The 15,179-nt window shown below is 47.0% G+C and overlaps 1 protein-coding gene across 2 annotated transcripts in view; it reads left to right on the top strand.

Annotated features, from left to right (window-relative positions):
* TTC12 (tetratricopeptide repeat domain 12) overlaps positions 1-10,892 on the top strand; it is a 44,300-nt gene extending 33,408 nt beyond the window's left edge. For both annotated transcript variants that reach the window (XM_008065700.2, XM_021716119.1), the window contains exons 13-21: positions 542-634; positions 1,695-1,755; positions 2,511-2,648; positions 3,133-3,231; positions 3,665-3,733; positions 5,821-5,922; positions 7,230-7,329; positions 8,287-8,512; positions 10,784-10,892. In XM_008065700.2, the coding sequence (XP_008063891.1) occupies positions 542-634; positions 1,695-1,755; positions 2,511-2,648; positions 3,133-3,231; positions 3,665-3,733; positions 5,821-5,922; positions 7,230-7,329; positions 8,287-8,512; positions 10,784-10,859 (964 nt within the window). In that variant the 3' untranslated portion in view covers positions 10,860-10,892. The remainder of the gene's footprint in view (positions 1-541; positions 635-1,694; positions 1,756-2,510; positions 2,649-3,132; positions 3,232-3,664; positions 3,734-5,820; positions 5,923-7,229; positions 7,330-8,286; positions 8,513-10,783) is intronic.
* Positions 10,893-15,179: the final 4,287 nt, after the last annotated feature.

Here is a 15,179-nt window from a genome sequence, read left to right as displayed (position 1 = left end):
CCAACTATTTGCTTATATTGTGTTTGTAATTGGCCAGAAACCCTTAAATCTTTTTATATGAATCAGTTATAAGCCAGGTCTTCCAATTCTGTTACTTATACAGAATTCCAGCTCTAAGTGGAGGACTTTGAGTTTAACCCCATTAAATTTCATCTGATCTATTCAGCAGCCTGTCAAAATCTTGTTAAATCTTTATTCCATCACCCACCTTATTAGGGGGCCCTCCCACATTAGTCATCAGCAGATTAGTAAGCATGCCACCTAGGTGTCATCTAAGTTAACGAACTTGACTGAGCCAGAGTCACATGGCAGAGGCACAGAGATTCCTTCTGAGCTGGCATCCAATAATCAATAAACTTTGGTTACAAGTTTTCAGCCTTGTGGGGATTCAAATTAAGTGTGGAGCTAGCCCTGTGGGAGAATGTCTGTCTCTGGGATGGGCAAGGATCCAGACACCTTCCTGGTTTCCTGGAAAGGTCACTTTGTAGGGGTTGTTGTTAGTCAGAGGCCAGACCACTCAGGTTGCGATGGGTTTTTGCAGGCTGTTGGAAGCCCTGGTATCATTTCTTGATTTCTCGGATAAGAAAGCCAACACTGCCATGGGACTGCTTACAGACTTGGCTCTGGAAGAAAGGTAATTTTTCTTTTTCAAAAATCAACATTTCTCCTTCAATCTTTGTTGAACTGTCTGATCTTTACAAGTGTGCAGTATAGAGAGAGACCAGGCCAAGTCTCCCACTGAGCATCACAAGAGTACCTGAGTGGCAGGGCTGGTGGCTACCCACTCCCATTCCATCGCTCTGGGGAGAGGCTGGCCCAGGCCTCTAGGAGGCGGTAACATACTTCAGTAGTGTCTCCCATGTTAAGCAAGCCTACTGTATGTCAGGGAAACTTCTTCCCCTCCTGATCAGTGCCTGGCACACAGACTGCCCAGCACAGTTGCATGTAATGAATGTGAGTGAGTGAGAGAGTAAGAATGAACGGTAAAATACAGCCTCCTCTTAGGTTGCTAGTGACATGCTTAACGACCTTCTGTCCCATGGTTTTTTGTTGTCCTGTTTTTTTGCTTATTTGCTGGGGATGATAATAAAAGTCTTTGTTTTCATAATTCTTTAGTTTTTTAAGTACATCTTGTTTTGTTTTGTTTAAAAAAAAAAAAAAAACTCCCTTATGAAACTTAGACCATCCTGCTTATAAATGGTTGGAGCTGCTTGTGTTCACAGACAGGCCAGGTAGCCATACAGGCCTGTGGAATAGTTGCTTCAGTGTGTGCATGCATCGGGCCCTACTGATGTTTAACCACAATGGGTAAACAGGTGTGTGCTGCTTTTGCCTTCTGCATGGCACACACATGGCATATAATAAACTCAGGGCAAGGTGGGGGTTGCAGGATATGGAATGAGTCAACTTGACAGAAGCCTAGAGAGTCCAGCAACCTGTGCTTAAGAGCTGCCGTCTGAGATCTGTTGTTTAACATCAAAGGCAATTCTCCAGACTTAGAAAAATGAAAGTTACATTGCATATCCTGTGCCACTTTTTTTTCCTTTTGGTTCAGAATGAGTTGTCCATGCACACTCTAAATCTTATGGACCCAGAGTTTGTAACTGTCTGCTACATCAATTACCTGAGACACTGCATTTATGCTATAGTTTGAGCAAAGTAGAAATAAATCCTGGCTGATGTCATCCCAACAGATTCCGAGTTTGGTTCCAGGCCAGCCTTCCAGGTGTTCTCCCTGCCCTCATAGGCGTTCTGGTGAGCAAACTCTCGTTTTCATCCTCTGTGACAGACACTCTCAGGAGCGGGAGCAGAGCTGTTTAAACACGACTTACACTCCAGAACAGCTATTGTCTCCCAGGCTGATTAATCATTTATGCACAGCTGGAATTTACACAATTCTCAGTTATTGAAACAATCACAGTCAGGACAGGTGGAGGTGGTATCTGGATGGGGCTGGCGGCAGAGGCGGAAAAGCTGGATGCAGGCTGCACAGGGTGAAGGCGGAGAGAGGATGACAGTCTCCAGCAGTCCCCCGCTAACACTAAGTCTTGCCGTTGGTACCATGTGCAGCCCTGTCCCCTGAATGGAAGTTCATCTCACCAGGAGGACAAGGGTAGCAATTAGAGCTGGTGAGACGGAGAGTAGTTGGCAGAGGGCCTCTCCTTGGAGAGCAACTGGACACAGTCCCCAGTGAGCCATAGACGTTTCAGGGGCCCTCAGCACGCATAACCACACCCCAATGTTTCACAGCTGTGGAAATGGAGGCTCTGAGAAGGGAAGGGACTTGGCCGGTCCTCCAAGCTAGTTGGTCAGGAGCAGGGATTAAGCCCTAGGCCAAGGCCCTTTTGAGTCTACCCCTCTTTGTGCCACCATCCTGTGTGATGTCCCTGTGTGACATTAAGCTACTTGGACCTCAGGCCTTCTGGTGAGTGAGGAGGACACACCTAGAGATTACTGTGGCACAACTGGCCTGCACTCTGAGAAATTGCTTTCTCTTAATTCACTTTTAGAAGAAAGACCCCAAGGTTACCAACTCCTCAGCTCTCTGCCAGTGTATTGCCATCATGGGAGACCTCAGTGCTGAGCCTGCCATCCGACGACACATGTCGGCCTGTGAAGAATTTGGGGATGCCTGCTTGGGCCTCATGGTATGCTCGCTTTTCTATTTAATTAAGTTGGTCTTGTATGCCCTTGGGGGCATTGGCTTCTGATTTTTCTGGCTTTTCCAAAAATTCTGTTTCTGAGGGTGCTGGAGCCAGTGGCTTATCCCTTCTGTAATGATAGATTTTATGGGCTGCAGGCCTTCAAGAGCCCTCCTGATCAAGTCTCACCCACCCTGGGGACAGCTGAAGGATTTTCTGGTGGAGTTGGCTTGATCACCCATTTCAGAAGCTCACTCTTCAGATAAGCCCAGGACCAGGACAAGCCATGGTCCCATGGTAGAAGCACCAAATCTTTTAGACTAACACTAACTCATGCATCTGATCTCTGATCTTCCAACACCACTTAGGTTTGTGACATTGGCAATTTAAGGAGTATGGGTAACTCCAAGAGCTTTGTCCAAGGGAAGAGATGACCATGAAGAAGCTGCCAGGCAGGAAGGTCTTTGATCACCTTGTTTTGTTTCCCAAGGCCAGGTGTGAGGAGGATGTGGACCTGTCACGAGACATCATCTACACACTCCTGGGACTCATGATGAACCTGTGTCTTCAGGCACCCGTTGTCTCTGAGGTACAGCATCTTGTCTCCCTGCCTAGAACCCTGGCACAGCCCAAATATATCCTGTTGCGTGGAGTCATTCTCAGGTTCACAGAGAGAATAGCAGCACACACGTCCTTGAGCACTGGGCATGGGACGGGACTAGCTGCGGGGATGCGCTCTCACTTTTCCGTGCCAAGGGCGGATCAGTCACTCAGTCATGTGTTCAATCAGAAAGCGGGCCGAGTGTCCAGGGTGTGCTGAGCAGAGTACTAGGTGCTGCATTTCCAAAGTCAAATAAAAGCTGGTTCCTGCTGTCAAGGGAAGAAACGGAGTGCTGAGAGATGTGAGGGAAGTCTGAACACTGGGGTACTAAAAAGGAGGGCATGGTCAGCGAAGCAGCTGGTCCCTGGAGGATGCAGAACATCAGGAAGCAAAAATCTCCCCTCTCTCCCTGCCATTGCAGGTTTGGGCTATGGAGGTGAGCAGAAGGTGCATGACTCTGCTAAACAGCCAGGATGGCGGAATCCTGACAGTAAGTTGCTCCTGGAGGAAGTCTGGAAACAGCGTCCATTGTTCTTGCTTTGTTCTGATGTCACCACCTTTGAGAATCTGCTGACTTTCTGAGGTGTGGTGTGGACATACTTCTCAGGATAAGGCCCACATGCACATAAATACCAAATTTTGCCTACAGTTTTGGGGATGGTGACCTCCCCCCAGGACCCATCTGCGGATCCCCTGGAATCCAGGAACCAGACTTCAGAATCCCTTTTCTGTATGGTCTGGAATTTCACCAGCTTACACAATCTAATCTATCTGATATGTCCTTTTTCAAGATGCCCTGTGCAAATTGGACAGGCCAGGTGTCCAGTTGATTTAGAATCCCTTCTTTCTTTCCATGGTCAAAAAATCCAGCCTCACTGATCACCCATCCTGCCGCTGTTCTCCCTCTTTCAGAACCTTGTTAAAATTATTTACCCCTTGCCTGTTCACTGTGTCATCGTGGGTCTTGATTCTTTTATTTTCAGTGGCCTTGATCTCATTTTAATGAGGTCTCCAGAGGGAAAAGGGATAAACTTTTATATTAACATATCATCAATCTTGCTTCCCTAACCTGCTTCCTGAAGATTCTAGAGTTTTGCTGTAGCTGATATTACAGATCCCTTTACAAGCACAGTACAATGGAGACTATGCCCTACCCAAGGACCAGATCCTCACGTAGAAGTGCTGTCTTGCTCAGCAAGCTGGGAGGCACCCGCTGTGGCACAAATGGGATCCAGAGAAACTCTGGCCCAAGAGATCCCCAAAGGTTCAGCAGGGACTCATGGAGGCTCAGCCTCAGTTCAGAAAAAGTCTGCAGCAACCAAGAACATTGGCACTGACCACTGTGGGGGTCACAGACCTCTTTTGAGGATCTTTTAACAACTATGATGCTCCTTCCATGAAAATGTACATACCCTTAGAATTGTCTACCCAATTTCAGGGATTCTAGGAACACATTCATGGAGCCCAGGTTAAAAACCTTTGCCCTGCAGTGTTAACTTGACTTTGGGAAGTTGTGACAATACTAGCTCCCAACAGGGTATGTTGGATCTACTCAAAACCTTTTTTAAACCCTAGAACCAGTTCCCAGTCTGTGATCCTTGAAGGCTGGTTTCCCAGACTTGCCATAGATGTGACCCCAGTTGTTTCTCTAGGCTTTAGGACCCTACCCTGACAGGGAGAAAGATGAGGGTGATCACTAATGCAAATGAAGAACATATCTTAGGACAATGGCCAACAGCCTCTTGAATCACACTAACAGTCTACAGATGCACTGTGCTAACCATCGGCCTTTCTCAGTTTTCTCATCCAAGTGTCAGAAACAGAATTAAGAAATGCCACCTCTCTACCTGCCTGTCAACAAATGTCCCATACTCATAGTGTGCCTAAACATATTTTTATTGCTTTTTCTTAAATGCAATTGGAAAACCAGAGGTCACCAGACATTTCAGGAAAGTTATACACATAAATAGACAAACCAAGATAAGCAGAAAAAGTGACCCAAAAGAAACAGAAATGTCATAGGAAACAGAAGAAGAAAAAAATAGTAACTGTCATTTGTAATCTAAGAGAGATTCAAGATAGTCATATACATAAAATAGTAACAGCTTGCTATTTAAAAAAAAGAAGAAATTAGACCTAGGAAATAAAGTAAATGAAATCTCCCAGAAAGCAGAAAGATTCAGAGAGAGAAACAAAAGCCAAAAACCACAAAAGATCATTCCAGAAAGTCGAGCATCTCCTGGTAGTGCCCAGCTGATATCAGACCTCTGGGAGGAATTCCAGGGAAGACTTTCATTCTCAGAGTCGGACTGGTCGGTCTTGTGTGAAGCTGAAATAATCTGGGCCTCTAGGTGCCAGGGGACAATGTTTATAGCCCTTTGACAGTTTTAGAAAAAAAGAACAGTGCTTTCTATTATTCTATTATTACCTGGCCATTGCATTTTCTAAAAATCAAAATGCATGTCTTGCTTCCAATACCAATGATTGTTTTTGCCCACCAAACTCATTGCTAACTTTGAAAAGTTGTTAGCATTTCCAAAAAGGAACATTTAACCATCCTCATTTTGTGTCACTCAGAGAGCTGCTGGCGTTCTGAGCCGGATCCTTCCTTCCTCTCTGAGAATCGTTGAGGAGGCCCTGAGAGCAGGAATGGTGAAGAAAATGATGAAATTCCTGAAGGTAAAGTTACTCCACTGGTTACAACCTCTTAATTTCCAGAGCCTTCTACTTTACATGGGAACAGAAGTAAGGTGGGCTTTGTCAGTTAATGTGCTACTATTTCACCCCTCCTAGATTTTAAACTTTTTGGATAGAGATTCTCTTCTGCCTGTCTTCCCAGACCGTGCCTCTGAACATCCACAAAAGACTGTTGAATAAATAAGTAAACTGCTTGTTGCATGCATCCATAAAAACTGCTTATTCTTCAGACCTAACTTTGCAGTATGTGGCCTCTGTCTTTGAAAAGGATGATCTGAGTGGCTTTCTGCAAGGCTTCTCAGGCCCCTTATTTTGCTCACACTTTCCTGCACAGTCATCTGGAGAGTGTTGGCTAGAACTCTATTTATGAGCTATGTAGGCTGCAGAGTTACCATGGGACCAACAGATGTTGGGCTTTTTTCATGAAATAAGAGTAGTGAATCTAAGCGACTCAGCACAGCAGTGGGCTAGATTCATCTGGAAGGGCAAGGGGAATTGTTAGGCTGACGGCTTTGGCTCCCGGCGGTGATGCACGTGCCCAGTGAGGTCCACTCGCTCATGTTAGTGACACCATGGATTTTATTTGTAAAGGCCCAGACTGAGTGGAGCAGGGGAGCATGCTCTGGAGGGCTGCTAGCTAGGGCAGGGGTGATGCTGAGGGGGCAGCACAGAGGGTCTGAGCTTAAACTGCCACTTTGACGAGGACTGTGGTTCACTCTGTTCAACTTTTGCAGAACCACCAAGGACTGCTAATTGTGTGCACACGTGTGCATCACACATGCATACATGCACATGTTCCTCTTAAAGTCCCTGCACTGGGTGATTTTCAGGGTTATGATTTGACAGTTGTCACCTCTTAAGATGATCTGGGTTCCAGATGTTCTCCATGCAGGACTGTCAGCCTGACAGCCCTAGCAAGTCAGCCCTCATCCTCCGACGGTGATGTGACATCAGAGGGCCTTTCTCTCCCCTTTTTGATAGATCTGCCAGCTGTCAGCATCATTCCCTTCTCAGCCACTCACTCATAAAGCCTTCAGACGTAATTACTCAGGGGTACATGACAGGCCTGCATTCCTGTTGAGGTGTGGGCTGTGTGAGAGAAGGTGTGAGTGACACTCCACCCCGCAGGGGTGCTTCCTGTCGGCACACCAGGAAGCATATGCCATTCTCAGTGGAATTCTCTAGAAGTTTAGGAAGCCCCCAGCACTGTCATAACTGCTCGGTGTGGTTTCTGGTCAAGAACAGTCATCTCACTGATTTGGTTTTTCTAATTTCAATCTGAAATCTAGACAGGAGGCCAGACTGCGTCACGTTATGCTATAAAGACACTCGCCATCTGCACTAATAGTTATCACGAAGCTCGAGAAGAAGTCATCAGGCTGGATACAAGTAAGTGACAGTTTCCTTGGGCGTCCACATCCCAGAGGCTTGCTCTCCTGAAGCTGCAAAGGGAACTGTGGCCGAGGAGTGAGGAGGGGCTTAGTGGGAATGCTGTTACCTTTCCCCAGACTTCAGCAGTGTTTACAGAACAAGATCTCATTTTGCCTCTACATTGGAAGGCATTTCACTAGCCTTTCAGCTGCACACAGGTAGAACAATGCCAGGACTGGAGGCCCTGCTGACAGACAGCTCAAAGACAACAGGATCAAAGCTCGAAAGCTCCCTCCTCTTACCAAGTTCAATTGAGCTTGTCTCTAAAGCACTCTGCTTAAACTGACCTAGCACTGACTCTCTACTATCACAGCAGGAGAAAAAGAACACCTTCAACCTTTAGTGAACAAGGGAATGTCAGTCTGAGCCTAGCTTTAGTCCAGGAACTACAGTTGGCTATAGGATTCGTAGCAGGGTTCCCAGCCGGGCAGCCTGCTGATGCTCCTCTTACCACCTCCCCTGGAAGACATGGAAGGTGAACTGAGGGCCCCCACCACGGAAACAGGAACCTTTCTTCTGGATCCTGTTTCTTGCCCTGCAGGTATAGAACACTTGCAAGTTGCCTCCTGCTTGGGCACTGTCAGGTGGGACCTGTCACTGGGGTGAAGTGGAGAGGCTAACAGCAGGGACTTTCGAGAAGACAGACTACCTGACACAGTGTTCATTCGTGCGGCAACTGTGTTGTACCAGACACCATTCTGGGCACCTGAGACACTTCAGAGACATAACAAGGAGCTGAGGAGATCATACGCATTCAGGGAATGTGTACTGAGTGTGTGAGTGGCCAGGTCCTTCTGCAGAGTGTCCGGAGAAACATAGCATCCTCTGACATCTCTCTGGGCCCTTCATGTCTTGTTGCCAGCTTCCCGTTTGGGGATTCGGTGGAACTATTGTTTTTCTTTTTCTTTCCTGCAGAGCTGAGCATTTTAATGAAGCTGCTCAGATCGGAGGATGAAGTTCTGGTGGGCAACGCTGCCCTCTGCCTTGGCAATTGCATGGAGGTGCCTAATGTCGCGTCGTCCCTACTGAAGACAGACCTTGTGCAGGTCTTGTTAAAGCTTGCAGGCAGTGACACGAAGAAGACAGCCGTGCAGGTGAACGCAGGCATTGCTCTGGGGAAGCTGTGCACGGCCGAGCCCAGGTATGCTGCGGACGCCAAGCCCGGCTGCCGCGTGTGAGTCTCATCTAAGATGAGCTGAGGCGCTGTGTCTGGCTAGGACTATGTGCTGCACAGAACTTTGGGAAGCCCTCGTGCCTTCTGTGCAGGTCCAGATTGGGCCCAGTGGCTGCCTCTCTGCAGGAAGCCTTCCCAGGGAGCTGAGAGCTCTTGGCTCCAACCAGAGAGGGGCTCGGCTGGTCTGGCAGGGATCTGTCCCACGCACTCACTGCCATTGTCTTCTCTCCATTCCCTTCTCCTCCATTCCCTGCATCCTCCTTCCCTTCACTTTCTCCTCCTTCCCTTCCCTTTCACTCCATCATCCCTTCTTTCTCCCTCCTTTCTCTCTTGTCTACTTTCCCAGAAACAGTTAGACCTCCACTCCACTTTCTTTACCTGGGCTAAACAAACAGAGGAGGACGAATCCCACTACTGCCAAAGGTGGGGGGTGCACACCTCATCAACAAGGGTACCTGCATAATGAACATTTGTATCCTTAACCCTGAATTGTACCCCACATCTTTAAAATGAAAAATTAAAGAATTTTTTAAAACCCAAAAAACAAACTAGTGTCTAATGATAAATAAATAAACTACTTTCAGGCAGTGTGAACAACAACAAAAAATAAAGTAGACTGGATAAAGGAAATGTGGTACATATACACAATGGAATACTATACTAATACTAAATAAAGTAAAATAAAATAAAACATTCCAAGCCATAGAGAAGAACAAAATCATGTTCTCTGCGGCAACATGGATGCAGCTGGACACCATAATTCTTTTTTTAAAAAATGTTTTATTTTAAATATGTAGGGTACAATTCAGAGGGGCACCATAATTCTAAGTGAACTATCATAGAAACAAAAAGTTGACTACTTATGTCCTCAATCACAAGTGGGCCCTAAGTGTTGGTCTTAAAGATGGGAACAACTGATAATGCACACGGCTAACTAACGGGGCAAGGAAGGAGGGGTAAAAAAGGCACACAGCCACTCACTGGGTACCATGTCCTGACTCGCATGCAATTTATTTATGTAGCAAATCCTCTAAAATTAAATTAAATTTTCAAAATAAAGTAAAATAAAAGAAAACATTCCAAGGTATTTTGGCTGGGGAAAAAAAGATAATGGTAAAATCAAATTCTTTAAAAAGAAATTCTATAATACCTTAAAAAATAATTCCAAGTATTACTGGATGGAGAAAATTAAAAACAGTAATCCTCAGAGGAAGGAACAATAATAACTTTATACATAAGTAATTTTAAGATAAGATATGACTTGTCCTAGCTCTTTAGATTCAAGCATTATATGAACTTGAATGTTGTCATCTATAATTCGCTGAATATTGCTATCATTATTGAGATTGAATCTTGGCTTTCTGGTTCTTAAAAATAATTGCTTCTTTAAATATTTTTCCATAAATCTTCATGGAAATAGACCCCACAGTAGAAAAGTTTTTGTTTTATTATTTATTTATTACTTTTTATTTGTTTTTTTTAAATTTTATACAAGGTTATAATAATAGTAAATAATTTTTTTAAAAAACAGAGGAATGTCCAGCAAGGGTAGCATGTTCATGCTGGAAAAAGCAGAATGGAGAAGCAGGTGCCTAAGTCCCCGAGAGCCAGGGCAAGAATTGCTGGCTGTAACTGCACTCAGCACTTCTCTGCTAGCTCAGATTCCACTCTGCTCCTGTTCTGCTGTGCTTACCTGCCTCAGCATTCACACTTCTGGAAGTTTCTGCCTGTGCTGAACGATGGAGTCCTGGCATAGAAGGGGGGAGTCTCTGGGGTGGGGTGAGAGAGGCCCCTTCCTCTTCAACCACCCTCCCTTAATTCTTCCTCTGTAGAATGAGGAGGTTTGGCTGAGAGGATATCTACAGTCCTTTCAAGTTCTGATTGCCCAGATAGAAGGAACGAATAAAATCTTTCTTCCCCAGAAAGCAAGGAACACAGATTAGGGTGAACTCAAAGTGGCAGTTTACTGGAGAGTTCCCAGGGACAAGGTCCCATCTGATTAGCCGGCCACACCTGCCACTGCAGCACAAGCGTGTTCACTGTTTTGTGGGCCTTCCTGAGAGTCTGACCTACCCCATGACCTTTAGGGCTCCCCACGGTGACACCCCTTCCCCTTTCCGCCCACAGTGACAGGACTGATGTTCCCAGGCAGCTTCTGTCGGGGAGGGGGATGGCTCTGGGCTCCAGAAGTCTGGACAATGGCATTGATGTCATGGATTGTGTTTCTGGTTGTGACAGATTTACTGCTCAACTGAGAGATCTCCATGGAATAGAAATTCTTAACTCCACGATGAAGCACATCAATGATTCCTGAGAGACATACATCTATGTATGTTTTGGGGAACACGTAACTATATGCTATGGGTTGTTCCTACACTAATAAAGACCTTTTAAATACTCCAGAATCAAATATTCATTCGCCAAGTGTTTGCCTGCAGGTTTTCATGCGTAACAAGAGTGTGGCGGTGAGGCTGGCTACAGGGTGGCAACTATTCAGCTGGCTTTCACGAGATCCCCTGCCCCCTCCACCAAATGTGCCTGCCTGCTCTGTAGAGGCTGAAAATCAGCAAACAAAAGGTCACATTTCCCAGACTCCTTGTAGCAACAGTTCTAGATGGGAACTAGTGGCCCATCTAACACCACTTCCTGCCCCTTTGGTGCTTTTCTGCTGACGACGTGCTGGAAACATCCGGATTTTTGGCAACAGCATTTCAGCATCCATTTTCCAGCAATGGAGTGCCAAGAGAGTGGCAGCAGCATGGGGTGGGGGCAGCTTCCTGACTCCTGGCCTGCAGCTCTGGCCTGTGCTCTTGAATTCAGTGGGGTGAGTGGTGGGCGATGGCCCTGCCCATCAAGGGAGCTCTGTGTGGTCCTGGGAGTCATTTCTGGAGGCCCTCTTGGCACCTGCACCCCCCCCACACCAGCCCAGCTGATGGGACTGTGAGTACCCCGTTCTGGGTTGGTTCATTCTCTGCTTGAAGTCCCAAAACAGGGGATTCTACTTCTGTAGTGAACCCTGACTGATGCACACATATTTATTTCCCTAATTCACCCTGCACCCTTGTCCTAGCCCCAAGAAGCACTACTCCCTTCCAGTTGCCCCAGGACCATTCTAAACCAGTGACCACCTGTGGACTCCAGGTCCCCACTTGATCATTTGCGGGTAGGAAGCAGGATCTGCATGGCACAGTGACTGCCAAGAGTCCCAGACCAGAGTTCCAGAGACTTCTGGTCCGTCCTGCTACCTGCCAACTGTATGAGTTTGAGCAAGTTGCTTAACCTCTCTGAGCTTCGACTACTACTTCTAGAAAAATAAGAGTAATACCTGTCCAACCGACCTCTTACAGTGCTGAGAAGGTTAAATTAGGTTTCTGAGGCAAAGGCACTTTGGGAATTATAACATGCTACACAAGTGTAAGAGAGTTCCAGACTCCATCTTGAAATCGAGGGAGTTGACTATGATATCAGTTATGTTCAAGGGGTCTGGGGAAGGGTAAACCTCATGCCCTTTAAGGGATCAAAGCTAGACATTTAGGGAGGCCAAGGTGAGAGGATTGCCTGAGCCCATGGGTTCAAGAACAGCCTGGGCAGTATGGTGAGACCTCGTCTCTACAATAAAAAATCAAAAAATTTACCAGGCGTGGTAGCACGTGCCTATAGTTCTGGCTACTTTGAAGACTGAGGCAGAGGGATTGCCTGAGCCCAGCAGGTCGACACTGGGGTGGTCGTGAGCATGTCACTGCACTGCAGCCAGGTCTATGGGGTAAGACTCCAACTCCAACTCCAAAAAAAAAAGCTAGACATTTTCTGAAGCATGTAGGAAAGAAAATCTTTCTAGGGAATATATTCAATTCAATACACCCAAAGAAATGGTTCTTCATGAGCGAGGCAGCCATTGACTTCAATTAAGAACTTTCTTCCTCCTGAAGAACTCAGGAGAAATAATTGGCACTTTGGGGGCTGCAACAAGATCAATAACCCGAGCCCCTCACTCTGGGGTCAGGGCACCGCGGATGGCTGGAGCGAGCTCACTGGTGTATTCTATGATGACACCCAGGGTGGCCAGCAAGTGACAGGCCACTGCAGCAGAGCCAGGACCCACTCACTCAGACCCATCATGCAAACAAACACCCTTCAAGAGTGAAAATGGCTTGGTGCTAAACAGCCCCAAGAAGAAAATTAGAGGCTGCACATGTTGCTGCCTGCAGAGAGCATTCAGCAGAGCCTTAAACACGGAAAGGCTGCGTGTGCCCATCACCAGCAGGCTCATCTCTTTCAACTGATGTTCGGGTTCCGCCTTCTCCCGCTCCGACTGCACTCCTCTTTCCTGGCTCTTGAAAATGGCTATTACAGTTGTAATCTCTTCCCCAAAGAGCAGGGGGATGTCAAATTACATGATTATTTCTGCTCCAGAGCACCGCTGAGAGCAGTAATCTTCTCCACTTTGGGGGAGGGGCTTGAGGCGCTCCATCTTCTTGCAGCAGGAGGAGATGCTACCCATGCCAGTGCTCTCCATACCCCTCTCCAGAGTCACACCCCACCCCAAGACTTACCTCTACCACGTGCTACCGTGCAAGGCTTTCAGGCAGTGCAGAAGAACCAATGCTGTATTTAAGAAGGGCCTCAGCCAGGCATGGTGGCTCATGCCTGTAATCCTAACACTTTGGTAGGCTGAAGCGGGAGGATTGCCTGAGCCCAGGAGTTCAAGACCACCCTGGGCAACATAGTGAAACCCGGTCTCTGCAAAAAAAATATTAAAAAGTTAGCCAGTTGTGGTGGCTCACCCCTGTAGTCCCAGCTACTCGGGAGACTGAGACAGGAGGATCACTTGTGTCTAGGAGGTCGAGGATTGTGCCACTGCACTCTAGCCTGGGCAACAGAGTGAAACCCTGTCTCAACATAATGATGATGATAATAATAATAATAGCCTCGTCTCTACATGCCAGGAACCACAGCCACCACCCCCACCACCCTTAGCAATACAGCTTGTTCTGGGAAAGCAGATCTGCGTGTCCTATAGCCAAAGGAGCTAAAATAGTCCATTCTGAAAAGGATGTGGCCAAGATGCAACTCAATCACCACCCTGAAGCCACAGCAGAGAAGGTAGGCAGCAGGTAGCCCACAACTGTCCTCTGACTTCATAGATGATGTGATAGCAACGGTTCTAGTGGGCAGCAGGGTGTGCCTGAAGCCACCATTGGGAGGAAACCCTAGGAAGGGACTACTGAGATGCTGCACAGGCAAGGGGCTGCTGTCATGAGCGCTGTTTTGAGGTCCAATAGAGCTGGAGCTTTTTTGGCCTGGAGAGCTAAGTGAAGGACAGTACTACCAGAAGTCTTCTGGGGCTGAGAAACATTTAATCCCCTAGTACTTTTTTTTGGCAAAACTTCTCATTTTCTAAATACCTTGAGAATACCAGCCCTCCACAGTACCCAAAAGAAAAGAGAATAATCAGAGCTAAAGAAAATTCACTTGGAATGGACTGCCTTTTCCGCAGTGAGAGGCTCTTGGGCTGGCGTCCTTGCAGGCCTGCTGGGAGAAAGTAAATCTCCCCTGTGTGCTGTGTGTTTGCTGTGTACTAAGAACTGGGTAAGGGGTTAAAGATTCTGACCCACATAAAGCCTCACAAAGACTCCAGGAGACGGGCAGTATCTCCACCTTATGTGTAAGGAAACTAAGATATACAGAGAACAGGACTTTCTCTTCCAGGAAGCAGGGGAGTCGAAATTTGACACGAGGATGTGCTCTTCAATCCTTCTGTGTGCAAAACATTTATCCCCTTACTAAACGTGGCCTGCAGAGAAGTCATCCAGTTTCTCTGAGCCTCAGTTTCCTCTCTGTAAAGTGGGAGCAACAACCTCACCTTACATTCTGTGGCTTGGATATAATACATGTGAAGTACCCAGTACAGGTGTCTGGCAAACAAAAGACACTTCATGGTGACTGTTATTTTGAGACCAGAAATCACCGTGAATTCATTATCCCACCCTTAGGAACCTATTCATCCTCCTAGGTCCTTCAGCTCACTGAAGGCAAGCAGGTATTTGGCTGTGTTTACCTCTCCCTTTTTCCTGTGCCTGGTGGCAGGCATGAGAATTCCCCAAGACCCGGCGGTGGCCAGCAGCCTGTCTTCGTATATCACCTCCATGGCAGCAGGGCCTGAGAGCACTGGTCCTGGCTGGGATGGAATTCTAAGCATGCTCAGGGCTCAGGGGTGGTGTGCAGTGCTCCTTGCCTGGGCCGAGGGCAGGGCTGCCTATATGTCAGCAGAACCCAGGTGAGTGGAAGGCGTTGCCTCCCCAGACAAATACTCCTCTGTTACTTGCCGTTTATCCTCAGTTTAGAATCAGGAAAACCTGTTGATGGTCATGACAGTAGCTCCAGCAACACATTCATCAGGGTATCATTAGTTCTTTTCTCCACAAGCCCCAGAGCTGCATGCCTTGCCCTCCCTGATACCCTCGGACATCCAACTGACTGTCACCTCCCCCAGCAGGTCCCAGCCCTAGGCGGCTGCATACCAGCCAAGCCTGGTCTTATGTGACCTGAAGCCACTAGATAATGTTCTCCTTTTTAACAAGACCTCTAATATCTCAATCTCAAAAAGGCAAAATGAAGAATGAGCTCTCCCTGG

Source organism: Carlito syrichta, unplaced genomic scaffold (assembly GCF_000164805.1).
Source record: "Carlito syrichta isolate Samal-C Ts95f unplaced genomic scaffold, Tarsius_syrichta-2.0.1 Scaffold103933, whole genome shotgun sequence".
In the NCBI taxonomy this organism is placed as follows: domain Eukaryota; kingdom Metazoa; phylum Chordata; class Mammalia; order Primates; family Tarsiidae; genus Carlito; species Carlito syrichta.
This window is presented reverse-complemented; position numbering and strand designations above follow the sequence as displayed.